This window comes from Erpetoichthys calabaricus, chromosome 2, assembly GCF_900747795.2.
Source record: "Erpetoichthys calabaricus chromosome 2, fErpCal1.3, whole genome shotgun sequence".
NCBI lineage: Eukaryota > Metazoa > Chordata > Cladistia > Polypteriformes > Polypteridae > Erpetoichthys > Erpetoichthys calabaricus.
In genome coordinates, this window is record NC_041395.2 from 196,568,407 (window position 1) to 196,585,793 (window position 17,387).

Genomic DNA, 17,387 nt, shown 5'->3' on the forward strand with positions numbered 1-17,387 from the left:
AAGTATATTCACTGCACGATTGCAGTGCGCCGTTACTGGTAGTAATATAATTTGGAGCAATGCTTTCATTCATTCTATTCTTCATATGAATTCCATTGAGTTTGCTTCATGTTCTTGAAGTGTGAACATTGACATAACCAGCAGCCAGTGAAGTTGTGTGATTCTGGAGGTGTTTTGAAACTTTGTTTCATTTTTTGTGTTAAACTTTGTGATGTGTTTGAAGGATACAGATCAACCTTTCTATTTATAGTGTATTTGTCTAAAAGTGGCCAGATTTTCCTTTGTAGGTTAATGACTATTTATAAGTTTCATTAAATGATAAATTACACTAACCTGTACAAACACCACCAATCTTGGGTTACATATTAGCCATGCCACAAAGTGGCAGCATATAGAACTGGCACATTCCATTGTTTGGACTACCGCTAGAATATCTGTTTTGTTTTTGATCTCTGTGCAGATGCATTGCAGTTTTTCTTACATGAAGAATATAGAAACACCTCATATATAGCAAGAAATCTTTCGTTATTTTTATTATTTAGTAATAAATCTTTTGTTATTTTTTTTACTTCACAGGGTCTAATTTGTTTTCTTTCTTGGGGAGGGCACCTTTAAGGCTTGTTTTGGATTATAGCTCCAGCACATGGCTAATGTGGCTATGTGGCGCTGTCACAGTGTCGTATATCTGGTAGCAGTATTCGTAATATTCATAGTGTGGTCAGCTAATGTACCCCTCAAATGAAAATACAGCAAGTTTTTTTTTTTCTTTGTTTCTTTATAAAGTGTATGCTGGTTGGAAGGCTGGGGCACTGATAGGGTTGTGATATCACGCATGCCTAAAACAGTTCAGCAAATGATCTGCAAGGTGAATTTCCAGGACAATATTTGGGTGAACAAGGTCATGCAAAAAACACTAATCACCAGGTTACAGCATCTTCAGAATACACTATGACCAAATTATTTTTCAGTGGACTTGTCTCCACTGACCTTCAAATTTTAATAATTTTTAAAAGTGACAGCTTCTTGGCCAATATTCCGGGACACATGCTTCTAACAGGTTTCTAAGAATTTACCATATGCTGTAAGATATTTGAAATGTTCAGATGCTACCCATCGGACTTATTCAAACCAAGTTACATAACTCCCATTAAAAGCTCATTCAATTTTGTGGCTCCTATGCAGTGGAGTTCTTTTCTTGGATTTATTTATGAGGCTTAATCAGTCTCCACATTTTAATCCAGGCTTAATGCCTGTTTGTCATTGCTGGTGTTTTAACTGCGGACTCTTCCTTCAAAGTTTTCATGGGCTCTACTCTTCAGAGTGGCTTTACTGTCACCAGCTTACTGTGGATTGTTAACTTAATCAACTAAGCCTCAAAGTTCAACCAAAAAGTTTAAAAATGTATATTTTATTTTATGTTGCAGATGTGCTTGATCTGTTTATCCCCTACAACTATTGCTGTGTATATTGTTGCATAATAATTTAGAGTAGTAGAAATGTTTATAATAATAATCCCTGTATTATAATAAAAAAAAGTCTTGGGAAGAGAGACGAGACGTGACTTTCTCAGAGAGACACTTTCACGTCCCGCAAGACGAGACTTTGTGCCAAGAGATTTAACCACGCCCGGGGCCGGAAATAAAAGACAAAGAGTAGATAACAAAGTAGAATGTCATAAAGAATACAAAAACGTTGGTGTAATACACATGCAGAGCAGGTTAGAGATAATGAAAGTATGAAAATTCAAAAGTCTCAAAAAAATGATAGTAAAGATCACATTAGCACAAACAAACGGAAATTATTACTCGATGAAATAACAGAACAGCGAAAAGAGATCGAATATATAGAGAGAGGTGATATGACAGTATGTAGATATTGTTCGGCTTTAAACTTTAAGTCGGAGACTTGTAGATCGTCTAATTTGTGTTGCCATCAGGGAAAAGTAGTGTTTCTTCCCAATGAAGAGGCGTATCTGTGAGAATTAAAAGATTTGTTGTTTGGTGAAAGTGAAATCCCGCAAGAAAAAATTTCAAGCCCTGCAAGACAAGACTTTATTCAAAGAGATTTGGAAAAGTCCTGCCCACATCTAAAACATTTACAACCACTCACACAGTTCAATCATTTCTCATTTGTGTGAATGCTATTGTCAGACACAGTCCGTGTAGAGAGAATATATGATATTCACTCACGGGCAGTTATACGTTGCATTGTCACGATGTAATTCCAAACACGGAATTAAAATTCAATGCGATATTGACAAAAAGGGAAAAGCGAAAAGAGATTGAATATATGGACATAGGTGATATGACAGAAGTATGTAGATATTGTTTGGCTTTAAACTTTAAGTCAGAGACTTGTAGATCGTCTAATTTGTGTTGCCTTGAGGGAAAAGTAGTGTTTCTTCACAATGAAGAGGCCTACTCGCGAGAATTAAAAGATTTGTTGTTTGGTGAAAGTGAAATCCACATACGCGAGCCGCAGAGAAGTAAAGTGGCTGGCGCGTAGCGCAGGCATGGGGGTTGGTGAGCGAAGGGAGCTGGGGGCAAAGCCCCCTAGTTGTTTTAAACTCTGCCAAATTACTTTTACTCTTCTGGTATTTGTCGGATTGGCACTCCAGCCACCGTAAAAAAAAAAAAAAAAAAACCTCATACTGTTTCAGTGTGGTGCTGAGGTGTCACCCGCTGCATTTGGGTCCCAATCCAGGTGTGGTGGGTGCGGCAACACGCTATCAGGGCATGCTCCCCCCGACTTTGTATTTGCTGCATTTTTAGTGCATAGTAATTCTGTTTTAGTGTATAAAAACTTCAGGTTGGCAAAGTATATTATAATGGTGCATTTTGTTAATGAAGCAGCATGTGGTAAAGATTAACTGACAACCTACCTAGTAGCAATTTGTTCGCCAAATTGCCCTCAGAGCATCATGGACCCCACACTTTACCATAAGCGTGCCACTTGAATGCTCAAATGTGTATCTCAGTTGTTACAAGTTAGCCTGTGGTGGATTTCAAATTTGAGTGCCATCTTACAGATGCTGGGCTACATTGGCTTCATTCTTTTTCAGGAATAATCCCAAGACTTTCGTAGTGTTGACACATGAGATGTTGTTTTAATGGAAATATCAATTGCTGGGGGTATACTGCTGCCAAGAGCTGATGTACCTGAGCCACAGCAACATTTAGATATCTTCTGGAATTTAAGTGTTGTGTGGTAGTTATCAAGAGACCTAGTGTATGCCACATCATTACACCACAACCACTACATAGATCCATATACTTGTCAGGTTTTACTATTTCTGGGTCCTCCTGTCCACATGAACCACTAGGAATCAGTTTGGTCAGAAAAAAAAATGTTGTCCAGTCATCTAATGTCGTAATCCAGTGTTTGTGACTATATATTCTAAGCTTTTGGAGACTGAAGTGCAAACTGGTTGGATTGTCAGACATATTGCAACAAGTTGTGCATTCTGACATGCCTCTTTTGTCACTGCCATAGTCCATAGCTGTTAGTTGATTGGCAGGAGGCAGATTCTTACTCAACACAGGTTGTATCAGTCTTAAAGCTGATTCACTGAATCCCAAGCAAGGCTCCAAATCCTAATACAAACTTGGAAGAAGTTCTACCTTGCTGTATCATCTGAATAGCACATATGCACAGTCCATTTTCCCTGAATACCTACTTTAAACCAGATTGTCTGCATGTTTGATGTTGTCACTGATTTAGAAGACAGTTATGTTTTAAGTGTATGTGGATGTATTCAATGGGCTTCTCAATATATGAGAATTTCATCTTTTAAAGTGGTTTAGCATTCGAGATATATGGCTTTATCAGCCCTAGACTTTTTGCCTGACTTTTCCAGCAATAATAAAGAAATGCTCAGTTATGTTTTTAAATAACCAGTTTGACTTTCACTTAAAAGGCAAATAATGAAGGATCGTCTCTGGAAATGTGCTAAAGCTGTGTGTGCACATTTGGTTTGCATCCTTGGAAGGGATTATCCATGTATTAAATGAGGCTGGTCAGAAAGATGTATTTATATTGCACTCTGAACAATTGTTATTTATTTTGCAAGTTCTGTCTTCTTAGAGGTTTCTTTCACTTTTGTAGTGCTTTTTTTCTTTAAGTGGTCTGTTGGATGTTGTGGCAAGGTCTCGCTTCTACGGTTCCTTTTTTCTTGTTTTTCTTAAATATGTTATTTGCACCATTTTTTTTTTGTTTAGGTTGAACAGTTATTCTGCCTGGGTCTGAAAACAAGAGCAGAATGTCTTAAAATCTTAGAAATGCATGACTGGAATCTGGAACTGGCAAGCTCTCAACTTCTGGAGTCGTACAGCACTGTGAGGTAAAGGTACAAACGATCACCACCCTATATTTTTTGGCTAAACTGGTATCTGTAGGGGGGCTTCTCCCTGTATCTCCAAAACAGCATGTTATGTTAATCAGCAACTGTGTACTAACCACATATCATTGAGTGAGGGTATGTCAAGCTGATGATCAATTTTTATTTATCCAAAATCTTTATTTAATAACAACCATTAACAGCATGTACCCTCTGAAGGTGCTTAACAAAGCTATCAAGATTATAAGATATGAAGTACAATAACTAAACTGTTCAATAAAAAAAGGGAGCCCACAGATGCAGGACAGGCTGTGACTGCCACACCTTAGTAATGGAAAAGTCCAGATTAGGAAGATGATGGAGCATTAAGTGTTAAATTTACCTCAACTTACCTTAACCCTAATGCTATACAACCTGGCAGTAAAAATTGGCAGTAGTGAAAAGTCTGATATTATTACATGAGTTTGCATAGCACATCTGCTGCACGAAAATATTATTTGTTTAGTGACAGGTGTGACCAGTTGGGGGCGCTAGCAAGCCCCCAAACACAGACAACACAACTCCGGGTGCAAATAAATGATTCTTTAATTCACGCTGCTCAAAATAACAATTAATGCAGCCAATACACACTTTAAATGCTTGCTTTCTTTCTCTCTCTCTCTTCCAAACAGTTTTGCCCATTCTTCCTGATTCTGACTCCCTGACCTATGGCAGCAGACTCATTTTAAAGTAGACCCAGGAGCACTTCTGGTGATGTGATGTGGCCAGTTGGAAGTACTTCCAGGTTATAAGGAAGCCAGGGAGGGCCTCCCCTGGCAGCACCCTCTAACGTCCTGCACTTCCAAACTCCAACTCCCATGCAGCCCTATGGGCGTCGAAACTGGGACTGTATATGAAGGGACACTGCCACCTAGTATAATGGGGGATGAACTGCTCCTTTTTGTCCTCTCTTGCCCATTGCAGTAGCCTTTGGGCATCCCAATTAGAACAGGAATCATAAGAAGTCCCTGCCAGGTATTGCCCCCATTAATTCCATCCTTCTATTATGGCATCCCGGCTGGATAAGGAATTCACCTCCATCCTCTGAGTTTTACCAAAGTGATTTACAAATCAAGTATAAATGCTTCTGTTTTTGGAGCATTGTTCAAAACAGGGTACATTGTAATATGCTGGCTTTCATTTCATCTTTAGCACCTTTCCTATTGTGCTTTACCAATTATTGCTAGATAGGAAGGCAGTAAACAGGAGAGTTCCAGTGGTAATTTTGGGTTTCTAATTGGAGCCCAACTAGTTTATATGCTAAAGTTACAAAAGTATGCACTGCGATGACCAAATATTTGTGAATAGAACCAGAGGTTCATATTGCATGAAGATTTGACATATGAATAGGAAATTATTTCAAAACCAGAGAAACGTAATAAAAGACAGAGCCATATGTGGAGGATGTTAGTGTTGGGTAAAACTCCAGTTTTGGGTTACACAGTTGTCTACATCATCAACATTTGGTTGTGCACTGGTCACTGGCTTCAAGGGATAAATTACACTCATTGAACATGACTACATCCTCCATTGCAGACATGATTGGCACTGGAAATCGGTCAGTGTTGCAACACATGGAGCAGCTCCAGTCCCATGAACATTAAACTATTTAGCCTGAGATGTTACTTAGAGATCCGTAGCAGTCAGTTGATCTTTGAAAATGGTAGAATGTAAATAGGTATCCTCGCAGGCTGTTGCTTAATTAGCCTGTCCTCACATGGTATGGTTTCCCTGAGGCACCCCCAGTTTTCCAGGAGACATGAGAGCAATTCCATTAAAACCTTGTAGCCAGCATTGGCAATATCAAAGTTAGCCATTTGATTGTAGAATGAACAAATGCACCAACGACTTTCTTGGTGTGTTTCGCAACTGGTTAAAGTGTTGTGAAGTTGTCACAATTAGCTCAGTCCAGCTGTTGCCTTTTTATAGAGAACATGAAAGCGTAGCCCTGTAGTGGCCAGTGTGAGTGAAAGAAGCATGTGAAATGTACACTGTGTGTGCTTGGCTCTGCTGGTTCTCATGAAAACTGGACCAATGTTTCTGGATGCAACCTTTTATAAGCACTGATCAGCCATGACATTAAAAACACTGACACGTGATGTGAAATAACATTTCTTATCTTGTTACAGTGGCACCTGTCAAGGGGTGGGATATATTAGGCAGAAAGTGAACAGTCAGTTCTTGAAGGTGATGTCTTGGAAGCAGGAAAAATGGACAAGTGTAAGGATCTCAGCAAATTTGACAACGGCTATATTTTGATGGCTAGACTACTGGGTCAGAGTATCTCCAAAATAGCAGGTCATGTGGGGTATTCCCAGTGTTCAGCACCTACTAAAAGTGGTCCAAGTAATGACAACTGGTGAACCACCAACAGAGTCAGGGGAGCTCAAGTCTCATTGATGCTTATGGCTTGTGAATGTTGCTTAAAAACTTAATGCTGACCACGAGAGAAAGGTGTCAGAACACACAGTGCATCACAGCTTGCTGCATAGCCATAGACCAGTCAAACAGCCCATGGTGACCTTACAATGGGAAGGTGAACATCAGAACTGGATCATGGAGCGATGGGAGTAGGTGGCCTAGTCTGATGAATCAAGTTTTCTTTTAGATCACATGGACGGCCGGAGCATGTACATTGTTTACCTGAGGAAGAGATGGCAGCAGAATGCACTATGGGAGGAAGGTAAGTTGTCCAAGTTAGAGTGATGCTCTGGACAATGTTCTAATGGAAAACCTAGGGTCCTGTCATTCATTTGGATGTTACTTTGACACATACCACTAACCTAAAGATTGTTACAGACCACATACACCCCTTGATGGCAATGGTATTCCCTGATAGTAGTGGCCTCTTTCAGCAGGATAATGCGCCCTGCCACACTGCAACAAGTGTTATGTTTAGAGGAGTATAACAGAGTCAAAGATGTTTACTTAGCCTCCAAATTCCCCAGATCTCAATCCGATCAAGCATCTCTGGAATGTGCTGGGAAAAAAAGTCCGATCCATGGAGGCCCCACCTCGCAGCTTACGAGACTTAAAGGATCTGCTGTTAATATCTTGGTACCAGATACCACGGGACACTTTCTGAGGTCTTGTGGAATCCATGCCTTGATGGAACAGAGTTTTGGTGGCATGATGGAGACCTACACAAAATTAGGCAGGTGGCTTTAATGTTGTGGCTAATCAGTGCGTGTGTTTATGTATTTATTATATACAGTGTGTGTATTCGAGGTCTGACAATTAAGTTTGCGTACTTTCCACCATGTGCTTATGTTGGCAGCACTGTACAAACAGTTCGGTAAGGTTTCATAACCATGGTATGTCCATGTCTCACAGCTGTGTTCATGTCAGTGTGTGTAGGTGTCTTGCGGAGTGGCGTTCATTATTGTTGTTCCGTGTTCTTGTGTGCCATTGCGAGAATGTCTGAGCTTGCATTAGAGCAATGAACAAACACCAGCTGACACGACACTGCGTGTGAGGGAGTTTTAAGCCAGTAAACAAATAACTGTATTGGAACACCCTCCCTACTCTGATCTTGCCCCCCAATTACTTTTTTCTTTGCCTAAAGATAAAGGAAATATTGAAAGGAAGACATTTTGATGACATTCAGGACATCAAGCGTAATACGACAACAGCTCTGATGGCCATTCCAGAAAAAGAGCTCTAAAATTGCTTTGAAGGGTGGAGTAGGCGCTGGCGTTGGTGCATAGCTTCCTAAGGAGAGTACTTTGAAGGTGACCATAGTGATAATCAGCAATGAGGTATGTAGCACTTTTTCTAGGATGAGTTCACAAACTTAATTGTCAGACCTCGTATATGTATGTGTGTATATATATATATATATATATATATATATATATATATATATATAAAATGTGTTTGTGTATGCATATGTGTGTGTATATACAGTAATGTGCAAAACTTTTAGGCAGGTGTGAAAAAATGCTGTAAATAAAGAATGCTTTCAAAAATGGAAGTGTTAATCATTTATTTTTATCAATCAACAAAATGCAGTGAATGAACAAAAGAGAAATCTAAATCAAATCAATATTTGGTGTGACCACCCTTTGCCTTCAAAACAGCATCAATTCTTCTAGGTACACTTGCACACAGTTTTTGAAGGAACTCGGCTGGTAGGTTGTTCCAAACATCTTGGAGAACTAACCACAGATCTTCTGTCTCTTCATGTAATCCCAGACACACTCGATGATGTTGAGATCAGGGCTCTGTGGGAGCCATACCATCACTTCCAGGACTTCTTGTTCTTCTTTACGCTGAAGGTAGTTCTTAATGACTTTGGCTGTATGTTTGGGGTCGTTGTCCTGCTGCAGAATAAATTTGGGGCCAATCATACGCCTCCCTGATGGTATTGCATGATGGATAAGTATCTGCCTGTATTTCTCAGCATTGAGAACACCATTAATCCTGACCAAATCTCCAAATCCATTTGCAGAAATGCAGCCGCAAACGTTCAAGGAACCTCCACGATGCTTCACTGTTGCCTGCAGACACTCATTATTGTACCGCTCTCCAGCCCTTCGACGAACAAACTGCCTTCTGCTACAGCCAAATATTTCAAATTTTGACTCATCAGTCCAGAGCACCTGCTGCCATTTTTCTGCACCCCGGTTCCTATGTTTTCGTGCATACTTGAGTCGCTTGGCCTTCTTTCCACGTCAGAGGTATGGCTTTTTGGCTGCAACTCTTCCATGAAGACCACTTCTGGCCAGACTTCTCCGGACAGTAGATGGGTGTACCTGGGTCCCACTGGTTTCTGCCAGTTCTGAGCTGATGGCACTTCTGGACATCTTCCGATTTCAAAGGGTAATAAGCTTGATGTGTCTTTCATCTGCTGCACTAAGTTTCCTTGGCCGACCACTGCGTCTACGATCCTCAACGTTGCCCGTTTCTTTGTGCTTCTTCAATAGAGCACGAACAGCACATCTTGAAACCCCAGTCTGCTTTGAAATCTTTGTCTGGGAGAGACCTTGCTGATGCAGTATAACTACCTTGTGTCTTGTTGCTGTGCTCATTCTTGCCATGACATGAAACTGTCTTCCACAACCTCACCTTGGTAGCAGAGTTTGGCTGTTCCTCACCCAGTTTTAAGCCTCCTACACAGCTGTTTCTGTTTCAACCTACGTGTGACATTGATGATCATTAGCACCTGTTTGGTATAATTGGTTGATCATACACCTGACTATAATCCTACAAAATCCCTGACTTTGTGCAAGTGTACCTATAAGAATTGATGCTGGTTTGAAGGCAAAAGGTAGTAACACCAAATATTGATTTGATTTAGATTTTTCTTTTGTTCGCTCACTTTGCATTTTGTAAATTGATAACAATAAACAATCATTATTTATATTTCTGAAAACATTCTTTTACAGCATTTTTTCACACCTGCCTAAAACGTTTGCACAGTACTTTGTGTGTGTGTGTATATATATATATATATATATATATATATATATATATATATATATATATATATATATACCCTAAGTTCTTGTCTATAAGCCGCGGCTTATCTAAGGAAAAAAGTTGTGAAAATGAAAAAATAGAATATCGGCTTATACATAAGTCCGGCTTATACATCCATCGCGGGGGTTGCGTTCCAGAGCCACCCGCGAAATAAGAATATCCGCGAAGTAGAAACCATATGTTTATATGGTTATTTTTATATTGTCATGCTTGGGTCACAGATTTGCGCAGAAACACAGGAGGTTGTAGAGAGACAGGAACGTTATTCAAACACTGCAAACAAACATTTGTCTCTTTTTCAAAAGTTTAAACTGTGCTCCATGACAAGACAGAGATGACAGTTCCGTCTCACAATTAAAAGAATGCAAACATATCTTCCTCTTCAAAGCAGTGAAGCAAACAAATCAATATGTCTGTTTGGCTTTTAAGTATGCGAAGCACCGCGGCACAAAGCTGTTGAAGGCGGCAGCTCACACCCCCTCCGTCAGGAGCAGACAAAGAGAGAGAGAGGGAGAGTTTGTTTTTCAGTCAAAAATCAATACGTGCCCTTCGAGCTTTTAAGTATGCGAAGCACTGTGCAGCATGTCTTTTCAGGAATCAGCTTTACAAAAGATAGCAACGTGAAGATAATCTTTCAGCATTTTTAGACGATTGTCCGTATCGTCTAGGTGTGCAAACAGCCTCCCTGCTCAATCCCCATACGTCAGGATCACAGATAGTCAGCGCAAGAGAGACAGAAAGGTAAGCCGGGTAGCTTCTCAGCCATCTGCCAATAGCGTCCCTTGTATGAAATCAACTGGGCAAACCAACTGAGGAAGCATGTACCAGAAATTAAAAGACCCATTGTCCGCAGAAATCCGCGATATATATTTAAATATGCTTACATATAAAATCACAATTTAAATGACCGCTACGCGCTCGTGTTGACTCGGCGACGCCCAGAGCAGAAAGAACGCGCTCCGGCCGCTCCAACCGCGCCATGCGGGGAGTGAGAGAGACGCCAGAAAACACTGTCCCCGCTGTTTTAACAGCACTAACAGAATTTCAAAAGATATCTGGTCTTAGAATTAATCTGAATAAAAGTATACTCTTTCCAGTGAATTCACAAGCATATAATATTAGATTAGACACCCTACCTTTTACCATAGCAGATCAGTTTAAATACCTAGGGGTAAATATCACAAGTAAACATAAAGCTCTTTATCAACAAAATTTTGGCGTCTGTATGGAAAAAATTAAGCAAGACTTGCATAGATGGTCAACCCTTCATCTCACTCTAGCCGGAAGAATTAACATTGTTAAGATGAATATCCTTCCTAAACTTCTCTTTTTATTTCAAAACATTTCAATATATATCAATAAATCGTTTTTTAAACAGTTAGATTCAATAATAACCTCATTCATTTGGAACTCAAAACACCCACGTATCCGAAGAGCGACCCTACAAAGACCTCAGGCAGAAGGTGGCATGGCTTTACCTAATTTTCAGTTTTATTACTGGGCAGCAAACATACAAGCCATAAAAACCTGGACACAAATAAATGCACATACACAGGCTTGGTCTGCAATAGAAGTAAAATCCTGTAGTACTTCTTTATATTCCCTGCTCTGCTCTCCAATAAATGAAAGTTATCGCAAATATACTAATAACCCAATTGTGCTTTACTCACTCAGAATATGGAACCAAATTAGGAAGCATTTTAAGATGGAAAATCTTTTATCAGTGGCACCTCTGCAAGGGAACCACCTCTTTCAACCTTCGCAAGTATATCCAGTTTTTAATACCTGGAAAAGTTTTGGGATTAAAATGCTCAGAGATCTTTATATAGACAACATATTTACATCTTTTGAACAATTACGTTCAAAATTTAACCTCCCAGCTACACATTTCTTTTACTATCTTCAAATTAGAAATTTTGTTAAACAGAAATTGCCCGATTTCCCCCACCTTGCACCCTCCACAATGCTGGAAAAAATACTGCTCAATTCCGAGGAAACAAACACTATTTCCGCAATATATAAAATCTTATTAGAGTCCCTACCTTTCAAAGATCCAAGAGGACATTGGGAAGAAGATCTCTTAATCAATATATCAGAAAAGGAGTGGAAGGTAGCAAAGCAGAGAATTCACTCGAGTTCTATATGCGCAAAGCATAGAATTATTCAACTAAAAATTATATATCGAGCTCATCTGTCTCGCTTAAAACTGTCCAAAATGTTTCCAGGCCAGGATCCAACCTGCGAGCGCTGCAACCAAGCTCCTGCCTCACTGGGTCACATGTTCTGGGCCTGCACCAAATTAACATCATTTTGGACAAAAATTTTTAAGTGCCTCTCAGACAGCCTTAGTATCACAATCCCTCCTAACCCACTAACAGCTGTGTTTGGTGTCCTTCCAGATGGACTTGAATTGGAGAAGGACAAACAAACGGTGATTGCATTCACTACACTCTTGGCACGCAGACTTATTTTGTTAAATTGGAAGAATCCTAATTCTCCTCTTATAAGTCAGTGGGAAACTGATGTTTTATATTATTTGAAATTGGAAAAAATCAAATTTTCAGTTAGAGGATCTGTACAAAATTTTTTCAAAACTTGGCAGGATTTAATCAATATTATTTTAGAATAAGAGAATTAACTATTATTGCATTTAACTCCCTTCTCCATCTCTTATTTATATAGATATTTACTTCTCCCCTTCTTTTGTCTAATGTTGCCTTATTAAAAAGCTTAAAGCAATTTTCCTTTAGCTAAGCTCTCCTTCTCAGGGGTGGGGTTTGATTTGTCTTCAAATTTGTTGGGTTATAAATTGATCTGTTTGTATGGAATGATTACAATGAAAATTAATAAAATAAAAATATTTAAAAAAATCTCTCACACTCTCTCCCCCCTTAAAGAAATTAAATGGGCGCGAGTGAGACCACTGACCTCCCTCCCTTCTATTAGTTATAGGTTATAGTACGTTCGGCTTATCCATGAGTCCGGCTTATCTATGATACGATTTTATTTTAAAAATTCGTATGATTTTTGGTCTCCGGCTTATACATGAGTCCGGCTTATAGACAAGAACTTAGGGTATTTAAAATACACAGTCAAAGTAAAAAGTATGTGAACCCCTAGGAATTCTCTATTTATGTCTAATTCCCATATATATAATTGCCATGGTCATATCTTCATGTCAGTCACAATAATGAACAAACACAGTCTCCTATAACAAAAGATACACAGATTTTCAGAGAATTTTTGACCATATTGAATAAATCATTCAAACTGAAACTGAAGGTTGGAAAAAGTAAGTGAACCTTAAGCTAATGACTTTTTAAAAAGCTAATTGCAGTCAGAATTTACCACACCTGGAGTCCATTTAATGAAACGAGTTCAGAGGTGTGGCCTAAAATTATGTTGATTGATAAAAAGCACTATATATAAAGTTTGAGTTTGAGCTTTTGACAAGAAGCATATCCAGATGGGAGTCATGCCTCGCACAAAAGAGCTGTCTGAAGAGGTACGATCGAGAATTGTTAATCTGCATAAGGCTGGAAATGGTTACAAAGTCATCTCAAAGAGTTTAGATATTCATCAGTCGACTGTTAGGCAAGTTGTCTATAAATGGAGACAATTTGGTATTGTGGCTACTTTGCCCAGAAGTGGGCACCTTGCCAAGATGACCCCAAGAGCACAACACCGTCCGTCAACCTAATCTCAGAAGAGGCTGGGTGATGCAACAGGACAATGACCACAAACATTGCAGCAAATCCACAGCACAATGGCTTCAGAAGAACAAACTCTGCCTTTTGGAGAGGCCCAGTCTGAGCCCAGATCTCAATTCTATTGAGATGCTGTGGAATGACTTGAAGAGAGCCATACGGAGAAGACAACCAAAGAATATGGAAGAGTTAAGGCAGTTCTGCAGGGAAGAATGGGCTAAAATTCCCCCCACACGATGTGCAGGTCTGATCTGCAGTTACGGGAAGCGCCCGGTTGAGGTCATTGCTGCCAAAGGAGGGTCAACCAGTTATTAAACCCCAAGGTTCACTTACTTTTTCCACTACCATTGTGAACGTTGAATGCGTTTGTAAAATAAAGACATGAAAGAGTAGAGTTTTTTTGTGTGCCATTGGTTTAAGTTCATTGTGTATATCAGTACCTGTGACTTAGATGAAGATCAGATCGCTTTTTATGACCAATTCATGCAGTAAACCAGATAATTCCAAAGGGTTCACATACTTTTTAATTTGACTGTTTGTGTGTGTGTGTGTGTGTGTGTGTGTGTGTGTGTGTGTGTGTGTGTGTGTGTGTGTGTGTGTGTATATATGTATATGTATGTATGTGTATATGTATATAATAGAGGGAAAGAGACTGTGTATTAAAAAGAGTGGAGTTTTGAAACAGAAACTTTTCCAAATTAAGCTAATTACATTTATCAGCCAATTCTTTTGCACTCTTAATGCTGAACAAGCTCAAAGTAATGTACAGATTCACAAATATAAGAAAGGAACAGTACATTTCAAATCAGTATGTGACATTTATGTGTATTAGTGTATGTGGTTTGTCTTTGTTAAGACAAGAGATTGTCTAAAAATGGCTGTGTGTTAGGGATTGCTGCATGTAAAATAATTCAACGTATGATCTAAAAATTACTTTTTTGTCTATGCCACTTTGTTGGGACTTAAAAAATACCTGACCATCTTTTCAGAACCATACTTGTTTTATACTGTTGTAATCAATACTCTGAATGCATAGATATCTTCATTATTTTGTCTCACTGTACATGTATCTGTTTCTGCCATGTCAGTGAATAGCTTTATTTTATATTATGTAAGCAAGTAATAATGTTCAGAGATTAATATCATTAAGGAGCCAAATGTCAACTAAGCAATACTCAAACATATACCTTTTTATTTGCAGGCGATGACAAATGACTAAAGAAGCACGATGCTCTGATATCCTCGTACAGTTTTTTCCTTTGTCCTTTTTCCCCCACACAGCATGTGGACGGCTGCTTGACTACAAACAAAACCTCAAAAAAACTGTCTGTTTGGGATTAGCTTCTCTGATCAAAAGGTCAAATTTCAACCAGTACAGTGTTTTATTCTAGAACTATTGTACTACTAAAAAATTTGCTTTGTCTAGAAGGTAATTTGTAAAACAAAAATGATAAAACATTTGTCAGTAGAGCATATATCAAGTACACAAAAAACAATCTGAATTTTTCTGCTGTTGGTCTGTTAGGTTTGCATCATTGTTTGACTGAATTTTTTAGTAGTTTAATTTTAAAAGGATTTGTGAAAAATATTTCAGTGGTATTTTTTTTTAACATGAAGCCAAAAGATTTTCATAATGATTTCAAAGTGCACAGTGCTACTGTATTTCTTCTGACAGTAGAGATGCAGGAAAGAATACACTTTGTCATGTAAGGTTTCTGAACAAAGACACTGATGTCTGATAGAGCAGTGGCTCTGGGCTCCTAACTGTAAACCACATTTTTTTTTTTTTTGCATTATTCTTTGTAATTTTTTTATTTGAATTTTACAGAATTTATTGAAGTTTGTTGCTTTATATAAATAATGTTTATGTGTCTATACCCAGAAGTAGATCAAAGGATTGTTACTTGAAGCACACTTCATGAAAGCCTTTTTAATATGTATATAAAGAATATTCTTTAAAAATAATGCAGTAACACTTACATACAATTGCCATGTAAACAACTGGAATAATATGAACACATGTCATACTTTTAAGATGATACTGAAGAAGTCTCTTTAATAATAGGCTCCTACAGAATCCAAATGCTAGCTTATATTTATTTATATATTTATGTTTAATGTCTAGGCTGTAAAATGATTTAATTTTGTTGTTGGAGATCATGGTTAGAATACCAGTGAAAGCCAAACAACATTAAACAACTTCCCTTAGGTATATGCTATAAAAAACATGTTTTATAATACTGTATATGAAAAAAAGTATGTCACATCACAGAATTGTCATTTTTCTAAAAATGTGAGAAAGAATGTGTGTTACAGGCATCATTGTAGGAAAACTAAACCGTTTACCAGAGAATTTCGATAGGGCAGTACTCATGCTGAAAAAACGATTAACCTAAACAAGCAGGGACCACCTTTACAGTGCCTCCAAAAGTGGAGTAAAACAGTGAGACACACCATTAGATGATATGTAGTATGCTGAAGCTGGCAGTTCATTAATACTAATCCACTTAAAGTGAAAAAAGCACTAAAACTACTCTAACATTTGAAAACTCTGTGTCCTACCAAAAAATGAAAGTGAACAAACCACAAGGATGAAAATATCTGGAGAAAGGAGATAGCATGTGGGTATGTTTAGAACACAAGTGCTCAGAAGTACAAGTCTTACACCACCACTAAAGTAACAGCTTTATTTATCAAAATGAAAAGTTAAAATTCTCAGCCCTGTTGTTCTGCATATTTTGCTCTTAAGTATGGTTCAGAAACATCTGAACATGCAAAGTGAGTACATTTTATAAAAGCGCTGTTGTCATTCAGTCGGCAGTGAAGCTGAGATGCAAACTTGGTGCCAAACAAAAGTTGGTCAGCTTATCTGTGGAGTGCACATCCGAGACTTATGGAGAATGGCGTCAAGAAGGGCATTACAAATTCATACACAATTATAAGAAATCCAAGGGATACCACCAGTCGACCATTAATGTACATGCTATTGTATGACACACAACCTTGAAAAACATCAAGCCTGATGTATTTTTGAATGTCGTAACATTAAACTAAGATTTTCTTTGCAGTCTTTTTGAAGGTCAGATTTGTCCAAATGGTGCTGTGCTATTACCAATATGTACTTATATGTTCAGATAAATGAGAAGGGTGGAAAAAATGCAGTCAGCACAGACTAGGCTCTGCAGCCAGGTAAACCAACTGGCTATCGAGTAAAAAATATTTTAATATTGTTACTGCATAACACAGATGACTAAAAATCTTTAACTTGAAGAAGCAGTCCATGACTGCCAAGTGAAGGTGCGACACTGTAGTGCTCTATTTTTCTATAGTCATGATGTGTGTATGTGTGTGTGTGTATATATATATATATATATATATATATATATATATATATATATATATATATATATATATATATATATATATATAGAATACACACAATAGAATAGAATAATGGAAAACAATTATTTTATACTTGGGGAGAGTGCGCATTGATATATATGATCAGTTTGTTTAGTAGGTTCAACACCTCATCCAATTTTGCTATAAAACTTTTAAATATTACCGGTAAATACAAAGTTTGAACAATTTGTTAAGAAAACACAAAAGAAATAAAACACAAAATGTAACTGTTGCAGAGTGGCCAGCAAACAAGACTGCCAGCCAATAGGAAAGTGGAAAAACATACTGCAGTAGCCTTTTCTTTTAACCATCATCCATGTTTTCTATACTCCTTGTTTACATTACATGAAAGTATTAATGATCTAAGGTTCTATCAAAGTATTACTGTTGACACTGACGTGCTTAGTATTTCACAGGTAAGC

General features: G+C 38.2%; 1 protein-coding gene across 5 annotated transcripts in view; it reads left to right on the plus strand.

Annotated features, from left to right (window-relative positions):
* Positions 1-16,908, plus strand: part of tnk2b (tyrosine kinase, non-receptor, 2b) — a 250,834-nt gene extending 233,926 nt beyond the window's left edge. For 2 of the 5 annotated variants that reach the window (XR_007933986.1, XR_007933988.1), the window contains 3 exons: positions 4,218-4,345; positions 6,984-7,058; positions 14,765-16,908. Coding sequence is in view for 3 of the 5 variants with exons in the window: in XM_051921975.1 (XP_051777935.1) it covers positions 4,218-4,339; positions 14,765-14,771 (129 nt within the window). In the remaining 2 variants the exon portion in view is untranslated. The remainder of the gene's footprint in view (positions 1-4,217; positions 4,346-6,983; positions 7,059-14,764) is intronic. The other 3 variants (XM_051921975.1, XM_051921985.1, XM_051921964.1) reach the window with 2 other exon arrangements.
* Positions 16,909-17,387: the final 479 nt, after the last annotated feature.